The sequence below is a fragment of the Gymnoscopelus microlampas genome, assembly GCF_963454915.1.
Source record: "Gymnoscopelus microlampas genome assembly, chromosome: 9".
In the NCBI taxonomy this organism is placed as follows: Eukaryota; Metazoa; Chordata; class Actinopteri; order Myctophiformes; family Myctophidae; genus Gymnoscopelus; species Gymnoscopelus microlampas.
The window spans coordinates 50788836-50805943 of NC_139946.1; the positions used below are offsets into that span (position 1 = coordinate 50788836).

The 17108-nt window shown below is 41.5% G+C and overlaps 2 protein-coding genes across 3 annotated transcripts in view; both read left to right on the plus strand.

Annotated features, from left to right (window-relative positions):
- LOC311051243 (NACHT, LRR and PYD domains-containing protein 3-like) overlaps positions 1–17108 on the plus strand; it is a 380092-nt gene that overhangs the window by 135258 nt on the left and 227726 nt on the right. The gene's annotated exons all lie outside the window — the stretch shown is intronic.
- LOC311052297 (junctional adhesion molecule A-like) lies at positions 4658–12489 on the plus strand. Of its 2 annotated transcripts, XM_084067186.1 has the most exons (8): positions 4658–4672; positions 7305–7367; positions 7485–7760; positions 8227–8487; positions 9552–9665; positions 10255–10335; positions 11076–11126; positions 12398–12489. In XM_084067186.1, the coding sequence occupies exons 2-8, from the start codon at positions 7316–7318 to the stop codon at positions 12409–12411; spliced, it is 849 nt and encodes a 282-aa protein (XP_083923312.1). In that variant the 5' UTR covers positions 4658–4672; positions 7305–7315; the 3' UTR covers positions 12412–12489. The 2 variants fall into 2 exon arrangements, with proteins under 2 accessions (XP_083923312.1, XP_083923313.1); XM_084067187.1 differs by lacking the exon at positions 11076–11126 and having other exon boundaries at positions 12398–12472.

A 17108-nucleotide genomic window follows, 5' to 3' on the forward strand; every position in this document is an offset into this window, starting at 1 on the left:
AAGATGCCAAACAAACTCACATGGAATGGAAGGTTGAACCGCGGGTGTGACGCCCCATTCAAATCAACAGCATCACAACATGATGTCAGGTCTGTTCATTAGTTGATCCAATTCACTCATGATCCAATTTCCACAATTCTCGACATCCATTATCGGAGCAAAAAAATAAATTACAAATACATTAAAAAAAATAAAACACACTCTGATTAAAGTGAACAGCGCACCTTTGATCAATCCGTCTTGCCGGGAAGCCACGTCCATCAGCTGTTCGCCTAGGAAAGGATCTGGGAATATCACTGCAAGGAACTGGTGAGGCAGGGAAGCCGGTTAAACCTTTATAAGGCCTCTCCCTATCTCTCCCTCCCTCTCTCTGTCTCTGTATCTCTCTCCCCCCTCCCCTCTCTGCCTCTCTCTCTATGTGTGCATGCGTGTGCAGTACCCCTGCTTTACAGCAGATCATGTGATTTCCCAGAAATGTCTCTCCGACACAACTGAAAGTGAAAGTATGCAGCTCTGCTGTTACATAAAACTAAAGCTACCAGAAGAATCTGTAAAGTCTACGTAACCTAGAGCTTATTTATTTCATTTTTGAAAGGCATGGCGAGTTTTGCACCCTGTCCGCCCGTCCGCTCGTCCGCCCGTCCTTCCGCGTGCGCGCATGCATGCGTGCGTGCGTGTGTGTGTGTGTGTGTGTGTGTGTGTGTGTGTGTGTGTGTGTGTGTCATTATGTGTACAGCTAATCTCCGGCACCGTTGGCTTGATTGCAGCGAAACTGTGCACACACACTCCCTGGATGCCAGTGCAGAACCTCTGCACCAAATTTTTCACATGGGCCTGTTATAGCGCCACCAGTAGGCCGATTTTGGCAAAACACATTTCTTGAGAGTACTCCTACAGATTTTGTTTTTTTCCAAACATCACGCAAATCGGTACACAGTATCTCTATGGTCATTAAACCAAACTTGTCTTTCAGATTTTTCATATTCCATGCTGATTGGCTGACTGCCATCCAAAGTTTGCGGAGTGCTCCGTTTTAAACAAAATGCCTCAAATCATGAACACAACATGCGATTTCTGTGAAATTTTGTACACACATTCCCACTAGGCCGAGGAAGAAATGCCACTTGATTTAAAAAAAAAATCTGCCTCATGGTGGCGCTATAACAGGCTGATTTGTGTTTTTACCTATAACTGCACCGATCAGCGTAAAACTTTGTATGCACACTCCCTAGAGGCCAAGGAAAGACCTTTGCCCTGCATTTTTTACATCTGCCTTTTTTTAGCGCCACCAGGAGGCCGACTTATGTAAAAAAATATATATTATATTACTCCTTCAGATTTTATCGAAATTTCACGCAAATCGTTACACATGATCTCTATAGTCATGTGATCAAGACGGAGCTGTTTGATCTGTCATATTCCATCCTGATTGGCTAAGATTGACAGATTGACAGTAAGTTTGCAGGAGTGGCTCGTTACGAACGAAATGCCGCATATCATGAACGCAGTGTCCGCGGTGAAACTTTGCACACACATTCGCACTACGTTGAGAAACAAATGCCACCCTTTTAACAATGCCCTATTATAGCGCCACCAGGAGGCCGATTTTTGCAAAACATGGATCAATGTAATTAAAGCGAAATCAAATGGGTTCAGATCTGAGCCAGGTCTCCTGAGGAGGACTGTCCTGGACAGGCTTCTCCAGACGTAACAACGGATGATGATGATATGGAGTTCCGAGTATGAAAACTTTGTTTGACGTCATTTTCACATGACGCACAAGAAGATTCATGACTAATTTGGTGTAGGGAGTGGGAGGGTGCGTCACTCGGTTCCGGTGGTGCCGGCGATTAGCTGCGCACAGACAGACAGACAGACAGACAGACAGACAGACAGACAGACAGACAGACAGACAGAACATTGCATTGTCATATAGGCTCAAGGTGGATAGCTGCGTACTTTCACTTTCATTTGTGCCACGGCTCGGGTTGTTTCTGAGAAATGGACTGACCTACTGTAAATCATGGGTTCTTAACACCCTTACTAAGCGTTAACCATTTAACATTTATTGGAATGTTATTGCATTCAGATTGGCAGTGTGACTCTGCTCCTGTGATACTGCAGATTATCTGAGCAAGCATGACACACAATCTGAGATCACAAAGTCCGGACTTGTCCAGACTTGCAAGGCACACTGTTTCTCCGTAGCTCCTGGATGAACGGATGGACATAATGTCCGGCCTTCGCCTTCGGCCGTCCGGCCTGGTGGAAAAATATAAATTGAACCTATTTGATCCTTTGACTCAAGTAGACTTTTGAATTGAACACTGAACATTGCATTGTCATAGGCTCAAGGCGGATAGCTGCGTACTTTCACTTTCAATTGTGCCACGAGTTCCACAGGTTGTTCTGAGAAATGGGCTGATCTACTGTAAAGCATGGGTTATTGTCTCCGCCAGGCCGAAGGCATGGCGAGAGAGTATGTTTTACCCTCCGTCCGTCCTTCCGTCCGTCCGTGTGTGTGTGTGTGTGTGTGTGTGTGTCCTGTCTGTGTGTTACCAGCTAATCTCCGGCACCGTTGGTCCGTTCGCTCCGAAACTGTGCACACACACTCCCTGGATGCCAATTCAGAACCTCTGCCCCAATTTTTTTCACATGGGCCTGTTATAGCGCCACCAGGAGGCCGATTTGTGCAAAACACATTTTTTTACATTACTCCTACAGATTTTATCCAAATATCATGCAAATCGGTACACAGTATCTCTATAGTCATGTGATCAACACGGATCTGTCCGATTTCCCATATTCCATCCTGATTGCCTATGGTTGGCTTCCAAAGTTTGCAGGATTGGTCCGTTTTGAACAAAATGCCTCAAACTATGCACGCAGCTTGCGATTTCCGTGAAATTTCACACACACATTCCCACTAGGCCGAGGAAGAAATGCCACCCTTTTCACATTGGCCTGTTATAGCGCCACCAGCAGGTCTAATTTAGCAAAACACATTTTTGGAACAAAATGCCTCAAATCATGAATGCAGTGTCTGATTGCCGTTAAAGACCTAAGAATAAATGGCACCCTTTTCACATTGGCCTATTATAGCGCCACCAGGAGGCCAGAATAACGTACCTGACCTGGCGGAGACCTGTGCTCCGAGGAGCACTTTTTCTATTTTTTTTTAAATTTGGTTTGATTTATTTGAAATGCAAAAACCCCTCCCCCCCTATTTTATCAATCCTGCAGGGGAAAGTTAGCTTTCAGCATCATCCAGCTGATGGCTGGTCAGATGGTTATGATGAGTGCTCGGGGAATCTTGGTTTATTTTCCTTCTTAGTATCAAGGTTCTTTATTGCATCTTGTATACATACAGTAAGATTAGAAAATACTTTTTCAGTGATTTTGTACGTTCATGTGACATGCTATGTTATTTATTGGTGCTATGTCATCTTATTGGACTATTTTTTTACAAGACCACTTTGGAAACAACTGTTTCATTACACTTTAAGGATATCCTGAGTTGAAGATATATTGTAATTACTTGATTTGATTTGATTTCACCTAAATTAAATCAAATCAAAATGGACTGTGTCATTGGCTTTAGCTCAGCATGTGGAATGCTGTAAATAATCAGATGTGCAATTGTTCTTTGCATTGGTGTAAAGTAACTAAGTATATGTATTCAAGTACTGTACTTAAGTACAATTTCTTAGGGTATTTTTACTTTACTGGAGTATTTCCAATTTTCGGTATACTTTTACTTCTACTCCACTACATCTCAGAGGAAAATATTGTACTACTCCACTACAATTATTTGAAAACATTAGTTACTAGTTACTTTGTAGATTTTGATTATTATTACAAAACATACATTAACCACTTCAACCCTATATAAATTTCGACCATTTGAAAATAGCAGATGCGACACATTGTAGATCTGATATTTTCAAAAGATTTGTATACATTTGAAAACTTGTGAAATGAGACATTCTGCATAATGACTACTTTGTACTTTTGTCATTTTAAGTACATTTTGATGCCAATAATTCTGACTTCCGGACTTTTACTTGTAAGTTGAGTATTTCTACTTTGCAGTATTGATGGGTTTACTTACAGTAAGTAAAACATGTGGGTACTTTTTCCACCACTGGTTCTTTGGCATTGTTCATCCGCCAGGCTTGGGGTTGTGGGGGCTTGGTGGGTGTTTAGGGGGATTTTAACATCTCTTAAGGAGCATTTCACCCATTTTCAACCAATTATCTTCATATAATTGCTCTTAATGCAGATGGCACCATTCCTCTACTCTACAGTCTACTTACCTCTGCGAGGTGGGCTGAGGACAGGTATGAAACCTTCCCCCAATGATATCGCTGACGGTCATTTCAAACAAGATTTCAAAAAATCTAAAATATATTGATGCAAGAACAATGGCTTCTATTTCAGCATGCTAACTTTCCAGGAAGAGGGGCTATTGGCTTTGAATCCCCCCGATGATGTCATTGGTGGGCAGGTTTCGAAACTGTCCATATAGCCCACCTCTGAAACAGGAAATGGTTGCATCAGTCGACTAACCATAACCTCCCACCACAATAACCAACAGTAGGAGTCATAACTGTGTGTCAGTCAGTGCAGCAGCAACACAGGATGAAGTTAACATCACTCTACCTTCTAGTCTGTGAGTACAAACACACTGTACTATTAGTGGATTCACTTATTTAAAGAGGTGGTGCCATGGTTTTGCACCTTTTCTGTTTTTCATGTGTATATGAGGTTGAACTTCAATCTTCCTCCTAGTATAACCATAATACCTGATGATTATGTTTTAGGGGGGGGGGGGGGGGGATCACTGAAAATCACGGCACCCTCGTCTAATGTTCTGTCTGTTCATTTCATCCTGCCTTTATGAGGATTCATTGTGCTCATGAGGACAGGAAGAGGAACTTGCCTCACTAGGCTCTGTTAGTTCATTTGATTATATGTTACATTTAGGCCTAATTAAGGTTACGGAATGGCAGTTGATCATTGGATGATGAGTGGGGTATGAGTTCAATCAAAGGTGGTTTTCATAAACTATAGTTTGATAAGAATAACAGCTTGAAATGCCCAGTACAGCCTTTACTGTACCTGCAACATATGCAAACCAGATTGTATTTCTTTATCCCAATCAGATTAATCAGAATAGAGTGTATCCTATTTGTCATATCACAGGTTCACAGATACACCATTGTGGGAAATTTACTTTTTGTGCAAGCTCCATCATTTTGTTGTTTTCTAGGAAAGAAAGAGAGAAAAAGAAAAATGAGCATATCTACATATTTATATATACAGTCTAGTAGCAGGTATGGCAGGGACGGATTAACCCCCGCATGGGCCCCTGGGCTGATCATCTTTTAGCCCCCCCCCCCCCCCCCCTCCCCTCCCCCTTGCGCTCTACCCACATTCCACCACAACAGGCAGTCAGGTGGGCACAGCACGGAAACACACTGCTCATGTTTTTAGGCCTGTGTGGGGCAAGAAAGCACCTGTAGACATTTTATCACATACAGGATTTACAGTCTGTAACCTAAAGTACGGTACAGTAATAATAATAACCACTGCTGTAAATACAGAAGAGGGGTCCACATATTTGATATTTCATTGACCGATAAACATTTAATTTTAGTAAATTGTTAGAGTCAAGGACCCCGGCCCCACTGGCCCAATGGCTAATCTGTCCTTGAGGTACGGTATGTACATTTAGAACATTAGCATCATATGCAGGAGCGTACATGTTCTTCAGAATATCACCATCATATGCAGGAGTGCATCTTTTTTTCAATCAATTTTTTTTTCTTTTCTTTTTTGAAGTGTGCTCTAATGCTAGTCTATTATAGCTAGATAACATCATTATCCATTGTCTTCATTGTAGGAAATCTAATGAGTGAATTTTAACATTTTTACAATTGAAAACGAGATATATTGAAAGATGAAACCCTAACCCAACGTAATACTTAAAAAAATGTTTACATGGATATGAATGCATTACAAGTCAGCTATGAGGTGGGAGAAAAATATATGAAAACTAGATAAAGTGCTCCTCGGAGCACAGGTCTCCGCCAGGTCAGATACGTTATTGTGGCCTCCTGGTGGCGCTATAATAGGCCAATGTGAAAAGGGTGCCATTTATTCTTAGGTCGTTCACGGCAATCGGACACTGCATTCATGATTTGAAGCATTTTGTTCCAAAATGTGTTTTGCTAAATTAGACCTGCTGGTGGCGCTATAACAGGCCAATGTGAAAAGGGTGGCATTTCTTCCTCGGCCTAGTGGGAATGTGCGTGTGAAATTTCACGGAAATCGCACGCTGCGTTCATGGTTTGAGGCAGTTTGTTCAAAACGGACCAATCCTGCAAACTTTGGATGGCAACCTTTTAATAAGGATGGAATATGGGAAATCGGACAGATCAGGATTGATCACATGACTATAGAGATACTGTGTACCGATTTGCATGACGTTTGGTTAAAAACTGTAGGAATAATGTGAAAAAAATGGGTTTTGCATAAATCGGCCTCCTGGTGGCGCTATAACAGGCCCATGTGAAAAATTTGAGGCAGAGGTTCTGAATTGGCATCCAGGGAGTGTGTGTGCACAGTTTCGCAGCGACCGGGCCAACGGTGCCGGAGATTTGGTGGTAACACACGGACACACGGACGGACACACGGACACACGGACGGACACACGGACGGAGGGTAAAACATACTCTCTCGCCATGCCTTACGGCCTGGCGGAGACAATAATAGTTTTTTGAGTATTTTGGGCTGAGTCAAATTTGACCCGCTAACACCACAAGTGGGATGCAGGTTTAACATTCACCCTCTACACACCAAACTGAGTTGTTCAGACTACTGTAGACTAAGGTTCGGGAGATCAATCAGGTCAGACGTCAGGTGTTAACAGTTACTGTGTGCACACTGTTTACACACTGCACAGACGGACGGGCGATGCCACTGTTGTGCGCCTGTGTGAGCGGAAATAACTCCTTGCCAGGAGGCAAAAATTCTGCAGGAGTCTGCATTGTAAAGACAACCAGAAGGCTGCTGAGCAACAAAAACAAACTTACGGAGCATTATGAGAATGTGAATATTGTTTCTCTCTCTCTCTCTCTCTCTCTCTCTCTCTCTCTCTCTCTCTCTCTCTCTCTCTCTCTCTCTCTCTCTCTCTCTCTCTCTCTCTCTCTCTCTCTCTCTCTCTCTCTCTCTCTCTCTCTCTCTCTCTCTCTCTCTCTCTCTCTCTCTCTCTCTCTCTCTCTCTCTCTCTCTCTCTCTAGTGGTTCATTCCATGGTGATGGTCTCAGCAGAAGTTCAAAACAGTGGGGATGATGTTATGAGAGGTAAGTCTGTTTGTGTCCACAACTATCAATGGAATCAGGGAACTCTAACAACAAGTTGATTTTAAAATACAGTCCATAATCTCTATCAGGAAATAAACTCTCCTCTCTGCCCCACAGCATCTCTCAGACTCAGTCCAGACAGATCTCAGTTCTTTAAATATGAGTCTGTCTTTCTGAGCTGTGAGGACAGACTGTCTAACTCTACTGGCTGGAGAGTGAAGAGGACCAGCATCAATAACATCACCTCAGAGTGTGCTGGTGGTGTTGGTGGTCGCTGGGGGAAGATGAACAACACAGGATGTCTTGCCAAATCCATGCTCCCCACAGACAGTGGGGTTTACTGGTGTGAGTCTTCAGAGGAAAAGAGTAACACTGTGAACATCACTGTGACTGGTACGTTCAGCAAATCAACTATACGTTGTTCAATTTTCTTTCTATTCAGTTGTCAGTTAAAATAATCCTTCATGTTAAAACCTCATCACGTTGGCATAGTGTTGTTCAGAGTGATGTGACTTTAAGGTATTAAGACCTGAGGCTGATTCAAAAAATGCCTTCCAAATCAGTATTTATAAAACCTTTTCATGCTGAAAATGTTTTTTGCCAGGGACCCCCAGAAGAGAAGATTTGTGTTAAAAAAAAAATCGAAATTATTAAAAATCTTTCAAACACTTTCAAGATTGTTCTAAAAATGTTCAAAAATAGCAGATATACAAGCTCACAGCGCGGCACGAAGTGACGCGCTGGGAGCTTGTATATCTGCTATTTTTGAGAACCACTGATCTAAACATACATACATTGATACAGTGATGTAACCTCAGTCTAATGTTCTTCTATTCTGATGTTATTTATCATTGCTCAGGAGGAGCTGTGATCCTGGAGAGCCCTGTACTTCCTGTGATGGAAGGAAGTGATGTCACTCTGCACTGCTGGTCCAAAACCAAGCGAACTACTGAACCATCCTCTGACCGTCCAGCTGATTTCTATAAAGATGGATCCCTCATCAGGTCTGAGTCTACAGGACAGATGACCATCCACAGTGTTTACAAGTCTGATGAAGGATTCTACAAGTGTCACATCTCTGGCCTTGGAGAGTCACCAGAGAGCAGGATGGATGTGAGAGGTGAGATCGTTGGATCGCAAACCCAGACTTTATTTGACCTGCATATGAGGAGAGATAAGAAGACCGAGAGGTTTTGCTGATTGGTCAACTGCTGTATAACCCCTAGGGCTGATACAATAGCAGACAGCAGTTGACCAATGAGCCCAAGTGGCTAGGTGAGGTCAACTGACACCGTGACCTCTCTGCTTCACCCTCTGAGAGTTTAGATCTTCTAAAACACAACTAAAGACCTTTCTGTTTGCCTCTCTTGTGCACTGTAACTGTTTCTGTAGTCTGTACATGTTTACATCTTTTGTTATATGTATCCCAATGTCATTGTATAATTTTGTTTCCTTTGTTTGATGTTCTGTGTAAAGCATTTATTGAATGAATTGCCTTGTTGTTGAAATGTGTAATACAAATAAAACTGCCTTGCCTTGCCTTGCCTAGATTATATTAAGGAACTCAGCATCAAACAAGAATGAAACAAATGAACGTTTATCTGTTTGCTAAAGAACCAAAACAGATCAGAAAACACTGACCTTCTACAGTTCACAGTATGGTAGCGTACAAACTGACATGAAGCATGTCTGTTTGCACATCAGCCGGTGAATCCCAGCAGTACTAAACCATTTCATCCACCAGGGGGAGTTCCTCCTTGACAGTAATGTTGATCTATTTGTCTGGGGCCACATTTACCGGCTTCACCGATCACTGGGAAGTAAAATATTTTATGAAACTTTGTTCATGCACAAGTGTTGGGTCAACATAGTGTGGCTAACTATTGATATACTGGTATTGGCAAACTAACAATGTCAAACATGTAAAAAAACAATAAAAAAAAAAATACTATGCATGTGATATTCTTTACAATTGCTACAGAGTAGCGAGACAAGATGTTGGAGCAAACATTGACTACACTAGAAAATGCCCATAGGAATTAGAGGGTTCAATTTGTATGCTATTTCCTCGTCTTAATGAATAAATCAGGCTAAGGATATCCAAACAAGGAATTTATTGATATTTAAAATAGATTCACATCTCCTAAATGCGTGCCTAACAATTTGTGTCTCATTCTGCTTCAGATTTCCAGGCCTCCAAAAACAAAGACCTGCCTCCATATTTCTATCCTCTGATGTTCGCTGGAGTCTCCATCTTTCTGCTGATTCTGGGTCTGTGTCTCTGGAAGAAGTGCAGAGGTATGACAGTTATGTTCAGACACACAGACATTTAGAGAAGCTGTAAGATTCTACAAGATGTGATGTAAAATGTTCCTTGTGTTGTTTGAGACGAGCACCTCTGTAGAAAAACATACTCTGGCTTAATCTGATAATCTGTAACCTGTTGAATACATCTACAGTCTACATGCCAGTGCAACAATATACATGCCTTATCACTGCACTTCCAATACTGTTCACACTGACCATACTGCTCACAATTGATCTGACCTTATAAGCTATATACTAAATTCCTTTTGATTGGCCACTAAACACATTTAGATTAAAACAAATATATATATATATATATTTAATAAAGCAATGATTTGTACCGGCAGCTGACCTGATCATTTAGTTATTTCCATTGTGTCAGATACTTCACATTATCTGCTATTTATCTAAAGTGTGTGTGGTGTGTGTGTGTGTGTGTGTGTGTGTGTGTGTGTGTGTGTGTGTGTGTGTGTGTGTGTGTGTGTGTGTGTGTGTGTGTGTGTGTGTGTGTGTGTGTGTGTGTGTGCGCGCGTGTGTGCGCGTGTGCGCGTGCGTGCGTGCGTGCGTGCGTGTGCTGCAGGCTGTAGGACAGACAGACAGAGTGAAGACGTGACGTATGCTGATGTGAGAGTGAAGCAGCCAGCTCACCACAAGAGGAGAGGTAGAGTTACTCTACTACACACTGACACATTACTCATATAAACAATGATCCTACAAAAACTCACACAAACAAATCATGTCTTGAGTCATGTGATAAACATGATCATTCAAATGTTTCATATTCCATTCCGATTGGTTATGTTTGGCTTAAAGAAAAAAGACCATGATCGATTAATGTGTGTCCCACATTGAGGCGCCTCTAAACAACACAGAGCTAAAAGTGATTCACTTTCACTTTGCAGGGCACCACACAAAGGCCATGAATGTCACTATTTGTTGCAGAAACTTGTTTTTCTTATTCACCAAATTAGGTACAAATGGTCTTGTGAAACATGTAACAATGACTGTCAAACTGGGTTTTGATATTCTATAGTGTTTGCCTGTAAGTGACTTAAGAAATGTGTGGGCGCCGGGTTCTCTTTCTTACACAAAACATCATATCATAAATGCTACATGACAACCCAGCCTGGAAGAGATATATCCGCTCTGCAGACCAAACCTTTCTAGTTAGGTTGTTGTTCCCCCCCCCCCTCTCTCTCTCTCTCTCTCTCTCTCTCTCTCTCTCTCTCTCTCTCTCTCTCTCTCTCTCTCTCTCTCTCTCTCTCTCTCTCTCTCTCTCTCTCTCTCTCTCTCTCTCTCTCTCTCTCTCTCTCTCTCTCTCTCTCTCTCTCTCTCTCTCTCTCTCTCTCTCTCTCTCTCTCTGTGTTTTAACACTTGATGTTTCTTTTTATTTTATTTTAGACCAGACCTCTGCAGGACAAGACATCTACTCCACTGTGAAGATAAACACAGGTCAGGCACATTGTACCAGTGATGGAAGAGGTATTCACATCTTTTACTTAAGTCAAAGCATCGATACCGCAATGTAGAAATACTAAAAGTAAAAGTAATAAGTAACTAATAAGTAAACGTCTGGTATTCAAACTTACTTGAGTGATCGTACAAAAGTATTGACTTCAAAATATACTGTACCAAAAGTAAAAGTACTCATTACGCAGAATGTCCCATTTCACAAGTTTCCAAATGTATAAAAATCCTTTGAAAATAGCAGATCTACAAGCTCACAACACATCGCAAAACGACGCGTTGTGAGCTATTTTTAAATAGCCGAAATATATATAGGGATGAAGTGGTCAATGTTTGTTTTGTAATAATAATCTAAATCTACAAAATAACTAACTAAATCGGTCAAATAATTGTAGTGGAGTAAAAAGTATTTTTGTTTTACCTCTGAGATGTAGTGGAGTAGAAGTATTAAGTATTGGAAATACTCCACTAAAGTAAAAGTACCAAAACATTTTACTTAAGTACAGTACTTGAGTAACTGTAATTAGGTACTTCACACCACTGCAATGTACACGGCGGGTATACAGTATATGTTGTGTTCAGGGTTTAGGCGTTATGAGGGGAGAACAGTTCACACTGATCAATAGTGATGGGTACCAGGAACCAGTTGTTACCTGATTGATATATGCTTCTGGACAAACAATGCTGTTGTAGGTATTGTACCTACAGTATAGCCACTCTAACCCTTCAAGAGCCATTCTTGTCATTTGAAATACAGAGCTGCTCATTGCCGTCACCCTTATCTAAAACTCTTGATTGGTCTGGCTTCCATCTGTCAGGCTCAATATATTTTCATATTAATATCTGGTATTGAAAACTAAAAATGAACACTTTAGACTGGCTATGTGGGGCTAGTTTGGGGGACCATTCATCCAAATGAACCTGTTAACAGTTTTTAAATGTGTATTAAACTCGGTCCTGCTTTAGGGGTTTATGTTTCAATAACAACCTCACTGTTCATTACAATGCTTATTACATGGACCCTTATGAACAAAAACTATAATTTAACTGAAGAATTGCTATTAGCTTACAGGCTTCTGCTCCCATGGTAACATAAGAAGAGAGAGCAGTGGTTTGTTGTTCAGACATAACAGACCACTGGATGCCTTGCCCTTGACCGACCAATCAGAATATAGTATTCAAATATCAAATATATGTGTCAATGTTGGCCAGTCCTTATATTACTATTTATGTTTTATTGTTGTATTGTGTTACAGGTGGAGATGTTTGAGTGAAGAAGAGAGCAATAGTTTAAAGTGCATGGAGCACACTGTCACACCATTAAAATGAGAAATGACCAAAAGGTGGCTGCATTTAAAAGGCTCTAGTCAATGTGCTTTTCTTCTTCTTTTTTTGTCGAGCGGAGTTTTTCCCCAATTGAGAACTTTTTGGAGAAATGCGCATAATTATGATGTGGGACGCTTTTAATCAGCTGAACAATCATGATAGATTGTGTCTCAAGATTACTGGCTCAAATCTCTGCAACAGGTCTTCAAATTAGACAGAGCTCCCTCTCCTGGTCAGACAGAGCTTCGGGCCAAAATGGAAAGAAGCTTTTTTTGTGTTTTATTTATACAGATGCTTCTAAAAAAATATATATATACATCATGGAAAAGTATTATAATTCATGAGAATCGGCCTGTTATAGCGCCATCATGAGGCTGATATGAACATTTTGAGTGGAATTTCCTCTGCCTAGTGGAATGTGCGTGCAAAATTTCACGGAAATCGCATGCTGAGTTGATGATTTGAGGCATTTTGTTCAAAACGAACTAATCCTGCAAACTTTGGAAGCCAATCTTAGCCAATCAGGATGGAATATGGAAAATCGGAAAGATCCGTGTTGATCACATGACTATAGAAATACTGTGTACTGATTTGCGTGAGGTTTGGACAAAATCAGTAGGAGTGATATCAAAAAGTGTTTTGCTAAACATCGGCCTCCTGGTGGCGCTATAAGAGACCAATCTTAACAATTTGGGGCAGAGGTTTGGCTTTGGCATCCAGGGAGTGTGTGTGCACAGTTTCGCAGCAGCTGGGCCAACGGTGCCGGAGATTAGCTGTTCACAGACAGACACACGGACGGACGGACGGACGGACGGACGGACGGACGGACGGACAGACGGACAGGGAGCAAGACATACTCTCTCGCCATGGCAGAGACAATAATATTGAATAGAAAAGAACCATGTGTTTGCTTTGAGTCATTACATATTCATAATGTATGCTAATTAACCATAATAAACATGCCAAATGGATGCACAGCACATGTCCTTACACCTAAAATATATAAAATATTCATTCACTTACCACAATACCACCAAAATGCAAGTTGTATGACCTCAAGTTGTATGACCTCAATTCAAATGCGCAAGTGATCTAATTAAATATGCATCATACAAAAAGCAACATTGCAGAAATTGATTCTACGGGGAAAAACACATAAAGATCAACTGAGAAAAGTTTGGTACACCCTTTTATCAAATTGCTAAAGGATTTGCCCTGTCTATCATCAATGTCATTCAGCGCAGCAGAGGTAAAATGGCTGTTTTAAAGCACATGTTGTTAATCATGTGACAGTATGTGTCATAGCAAAGAGGACTTATTGAAGTGTCTCTGTCAATGTGCTGAGGTGACTAAATCTCCCTGTAATATTTGTTGGAACAAAAACATAATGTCATTCAATGCAACGTAGAAAATTGGCTTTTAATGTTATTATTACATTAAAAGCTAAAATGCATATGAAAAGTATGTAATTGTTATAGCTAAAGCTAGCAAATTTATATAGTGGCCAAGAAACTGCCTGTTGAAATGTTTTATTAAAATGTCCCATCATTCAGCATAACGTTTTGTCAGTCAGTGTAACACCTTTGTCATTAAGCGCAACAAAGGTTTCATGACAGTAGCTTTGTTATCCCTTGTTTTAACTAGTTTACAACATTTAGGTCAAAATGAATTGCAAGCAATTATATTAAACTGTTGTATGAACACTATGATAACTATACAATCATTTCTAAACAATTTTAGGCATTGTAAGGTATTACTTACTTAATTACACCTATAGCCCAACTTTGGGCATAGGCCACGAACAAGAGCTCTCCAGGCATCCTGGTCCTAGGCCAAATTTCTCCAGCTGTCCCCATGTGTGGCCAGATCTCTTCACATCTGCATCCAGGTCACGCCGCCAGGTGTTTCTTGGTCTGCCCCTCTTCCTTCTACCCTGTGGGTTCCAGAACAGGGCGCATCTCGTGATATTGGATCGCATGGTTTGCAAAGAGTGTGGCCAATCCATCGACAGCGTCTTTGGAGGATTTCTTCCTCTACAAGGTGCTGTCCTATTGTAAGGTATTATAATAAAAATTGACTGAATAAAATGCAAAAATCTATGAAACTATGTTTAACTTCATCCTTTGAGATTTGTGTTTGTCTCTGAGAGAGAGACACATTTTAGTAATTTTAATATGAAATACTGGTGTTTTACTGGATGACTGAATGACATTTTGTTACTCTGAATGACGTATCACTACAGTCCGCACATATTGCCAGTATTCAAATATGTGGAATTCAAAATAAAATAATGTCCTACGTAATAAAATACCTGACAGTCTAATTATTGATATGCAACATTGTGAATACTTGCCAAGATTCTATTTGATTTAATTTAAACGCTTAGCGTTACACTGAAGGACATTTTGTCACAATATGAGACAAGTTTTGGACCCAAGTGCAGAACCAGGCAGGCATAGAAGGTTCAATGAAGATGTATTAATAAACTCAGCATACACACTGACATTAAAGCAGGACATACAACAGGACACACCATGACATGAACTATAATCTGACAAGAGCACACTGAACACAGGGCGGTTTAAATAGACACAAACTAACAAGACACAGGTGAAACATAACTACAATCAACACAGGGATTGGCTGGGAGACTAACAGGACAAAAGGGGAGAAACAAGTAATCACAGGGAGGTGAGACAAGACAGGTAGCAAACAGTGTGTGTGTGTGTGTGTGTGTGTGTGTGTGTGTGTGTGTGTGTGTGTGTGTGTGTGTGTGTGCGTGCGTGCGTGCGTGCGTGCGTGCGTGCGTGCGTGTGCGTGTGACTAAGGTCAGTGTAGAATCTACATGGCTTTACTTTCACTGACCTGTCTATGTAAGTAGATTAAATAAATCCAAATATTTCCTGGAACTATTAACTATGTTAACAAGATAAGACACAGTCACTGTGATCATGCAGATGGTCATGGTAGCTGGCAGTTCTCACATCCTGTCGTGTGGTTAACACTTCCTGTTGCAGCCGTGCTCTGCATATCCTGTTAATGGAGACTTCTGCCTTGGTCTGTGTTCAGTGTTACATTTCTTTGTTGTCTCCGCCAGGCCGGATGGCCAAAGGCCGGATAATGTGTATTTTCTCCTGTCCGTGCGTGCGTTCACAAGTGCACGCGTGCGTGCGTGCGTGCGTGTATGTGTGACTGTGAACAGCTAATGTCCGACACCGTTGGACCGATTGGCATGAACCTTTTCATGCACACTTCCATAAGGTCAAAGAAGAACTTTCTTTTCCAAATTGGCCTCATGCTGGAGCTATAACAGGCCTGTCAGATTTCATTCTGACTGGCTACGATTGGCTTTCAAAGTTTGCGGGATGGCCCTGTTTCTCACAAAATTCCACCAATCCGATGTCCTTGAAACTTTGTACGCACACTCCTGGTAGGCCAAGGAAGAGCCTCCACCCCAATACATTTTCAAATCGGCATCATGGTAGTGCTATAACAGCCCACTTCATGTTTTGTTCAACCACAGGTCGTACAATCAACAAATTATTTTTTCAAACTCTCAATATAGGCCCCGTGGGGATTGTTTTGCTCTGCTTCTGTACACAATTGGTACACATTCTATCTTAAGTCATGTGATCAAGATGTATCTGTCCGGCGCAAAGGTGGCACAGCGGTAAAGTCCCTGCCCACCACCACAGAGTTTGTGGGTTCAAATCCACCGTGGTGCATCCGTTTTTGTCGAGCGTCTATACAAACACAATTGGCCCGTGTTCAGGGGAGGGAAACCGGGCGAGGAGGGTCATATCGGTCATTGCCCCGGGCTGCGGCGGCACCTGTCAGCGGGAAGTGTTGGGCGAGGGGAGTAGGACGAAGTCTCTGCGTCCTCCTGGTAGAGGCTCCTCACTGGCAGGTGAGTCAGTAGGATACAACAGCAGTGACAACACAGAAATGTGTGTGGGGAGGAATTAATTGGCATAACGACTAAATTGGAAAGAAAAAGGGTTAAAATAAATAATGAGCTAGCTAATCTAAAGAGAAAAAAAGATGTATCTGTCCAATTTCTCACATACCATGCCAAATGACTGCCTTCCTACGTTTGCGGGCCCTGGGTAGGCAACCCGTTCTTGGGGAGACCTGCCCTCAGATGAGTGCACTTTTCAAGTCTTGTGTTTTGATATCATCTCCTGGAGACGGTGACAGAGACCAGAACCAGTAGAACTCCAGGGTTCATGATGCAATCCTCTTTAAGATAATCTGTAACACAATAACTGTCAATAACAGAAATCTATTGTTGTTTAATTGAATCCTTCAGAAGTGTACGCTATGAATCAATGTTAATGCAAAAGCTGCCTCCCCTCTCTTTCTCTCTTTGTATTATATGCAAGCTGAAGCACTGGCAAAGTTAAGTCCACAATGGGAGCCTTCATGCCTCAGAAGTAAGTAGAGTGTTTAAAACACTTGGTCAAAATGTCTGCATTAATTCCGCATTCATTTCACCACCATCCTCAGAGTGACAGCTGTGGACTCAACCATATGAGGACCGAATCAGAAGAGGTAATTGGTCACTAAATTGAGGAGAAAATGAAAAATAAATGAATAAATAAATATCAACAACTAAAAGGCAACACTAATCTCTGACTGACA

What these genes read in the sequence shown, in the direction of transcription:
- LOC311052297 (XM_084067186.1), top strand. Translation starts at nt 7,316, where the DNA reads ATGGTGATGGTCTCAGCAGAAGTTCAAAACAGTGGGGATGATGTTATG. An exon ending in TGGGGATGATGTTATGAGAG is followed by an intron (nt 7,368 to 7,484) that starts GTAAGTCTGTTT and finishes TCTGCCCCACAG; the next exon opens with CATCTCTCAGACTCAGTCCA. An exon ending in TCTCTGGAAGAAGTGCAGAG is followed by an intron (nt 9,666 to 10,254) that starts GTATGACAGTTA and finishes CGTGTGCTGCAG; the next exon opens with GCTGTAGGACAGACAGACAG.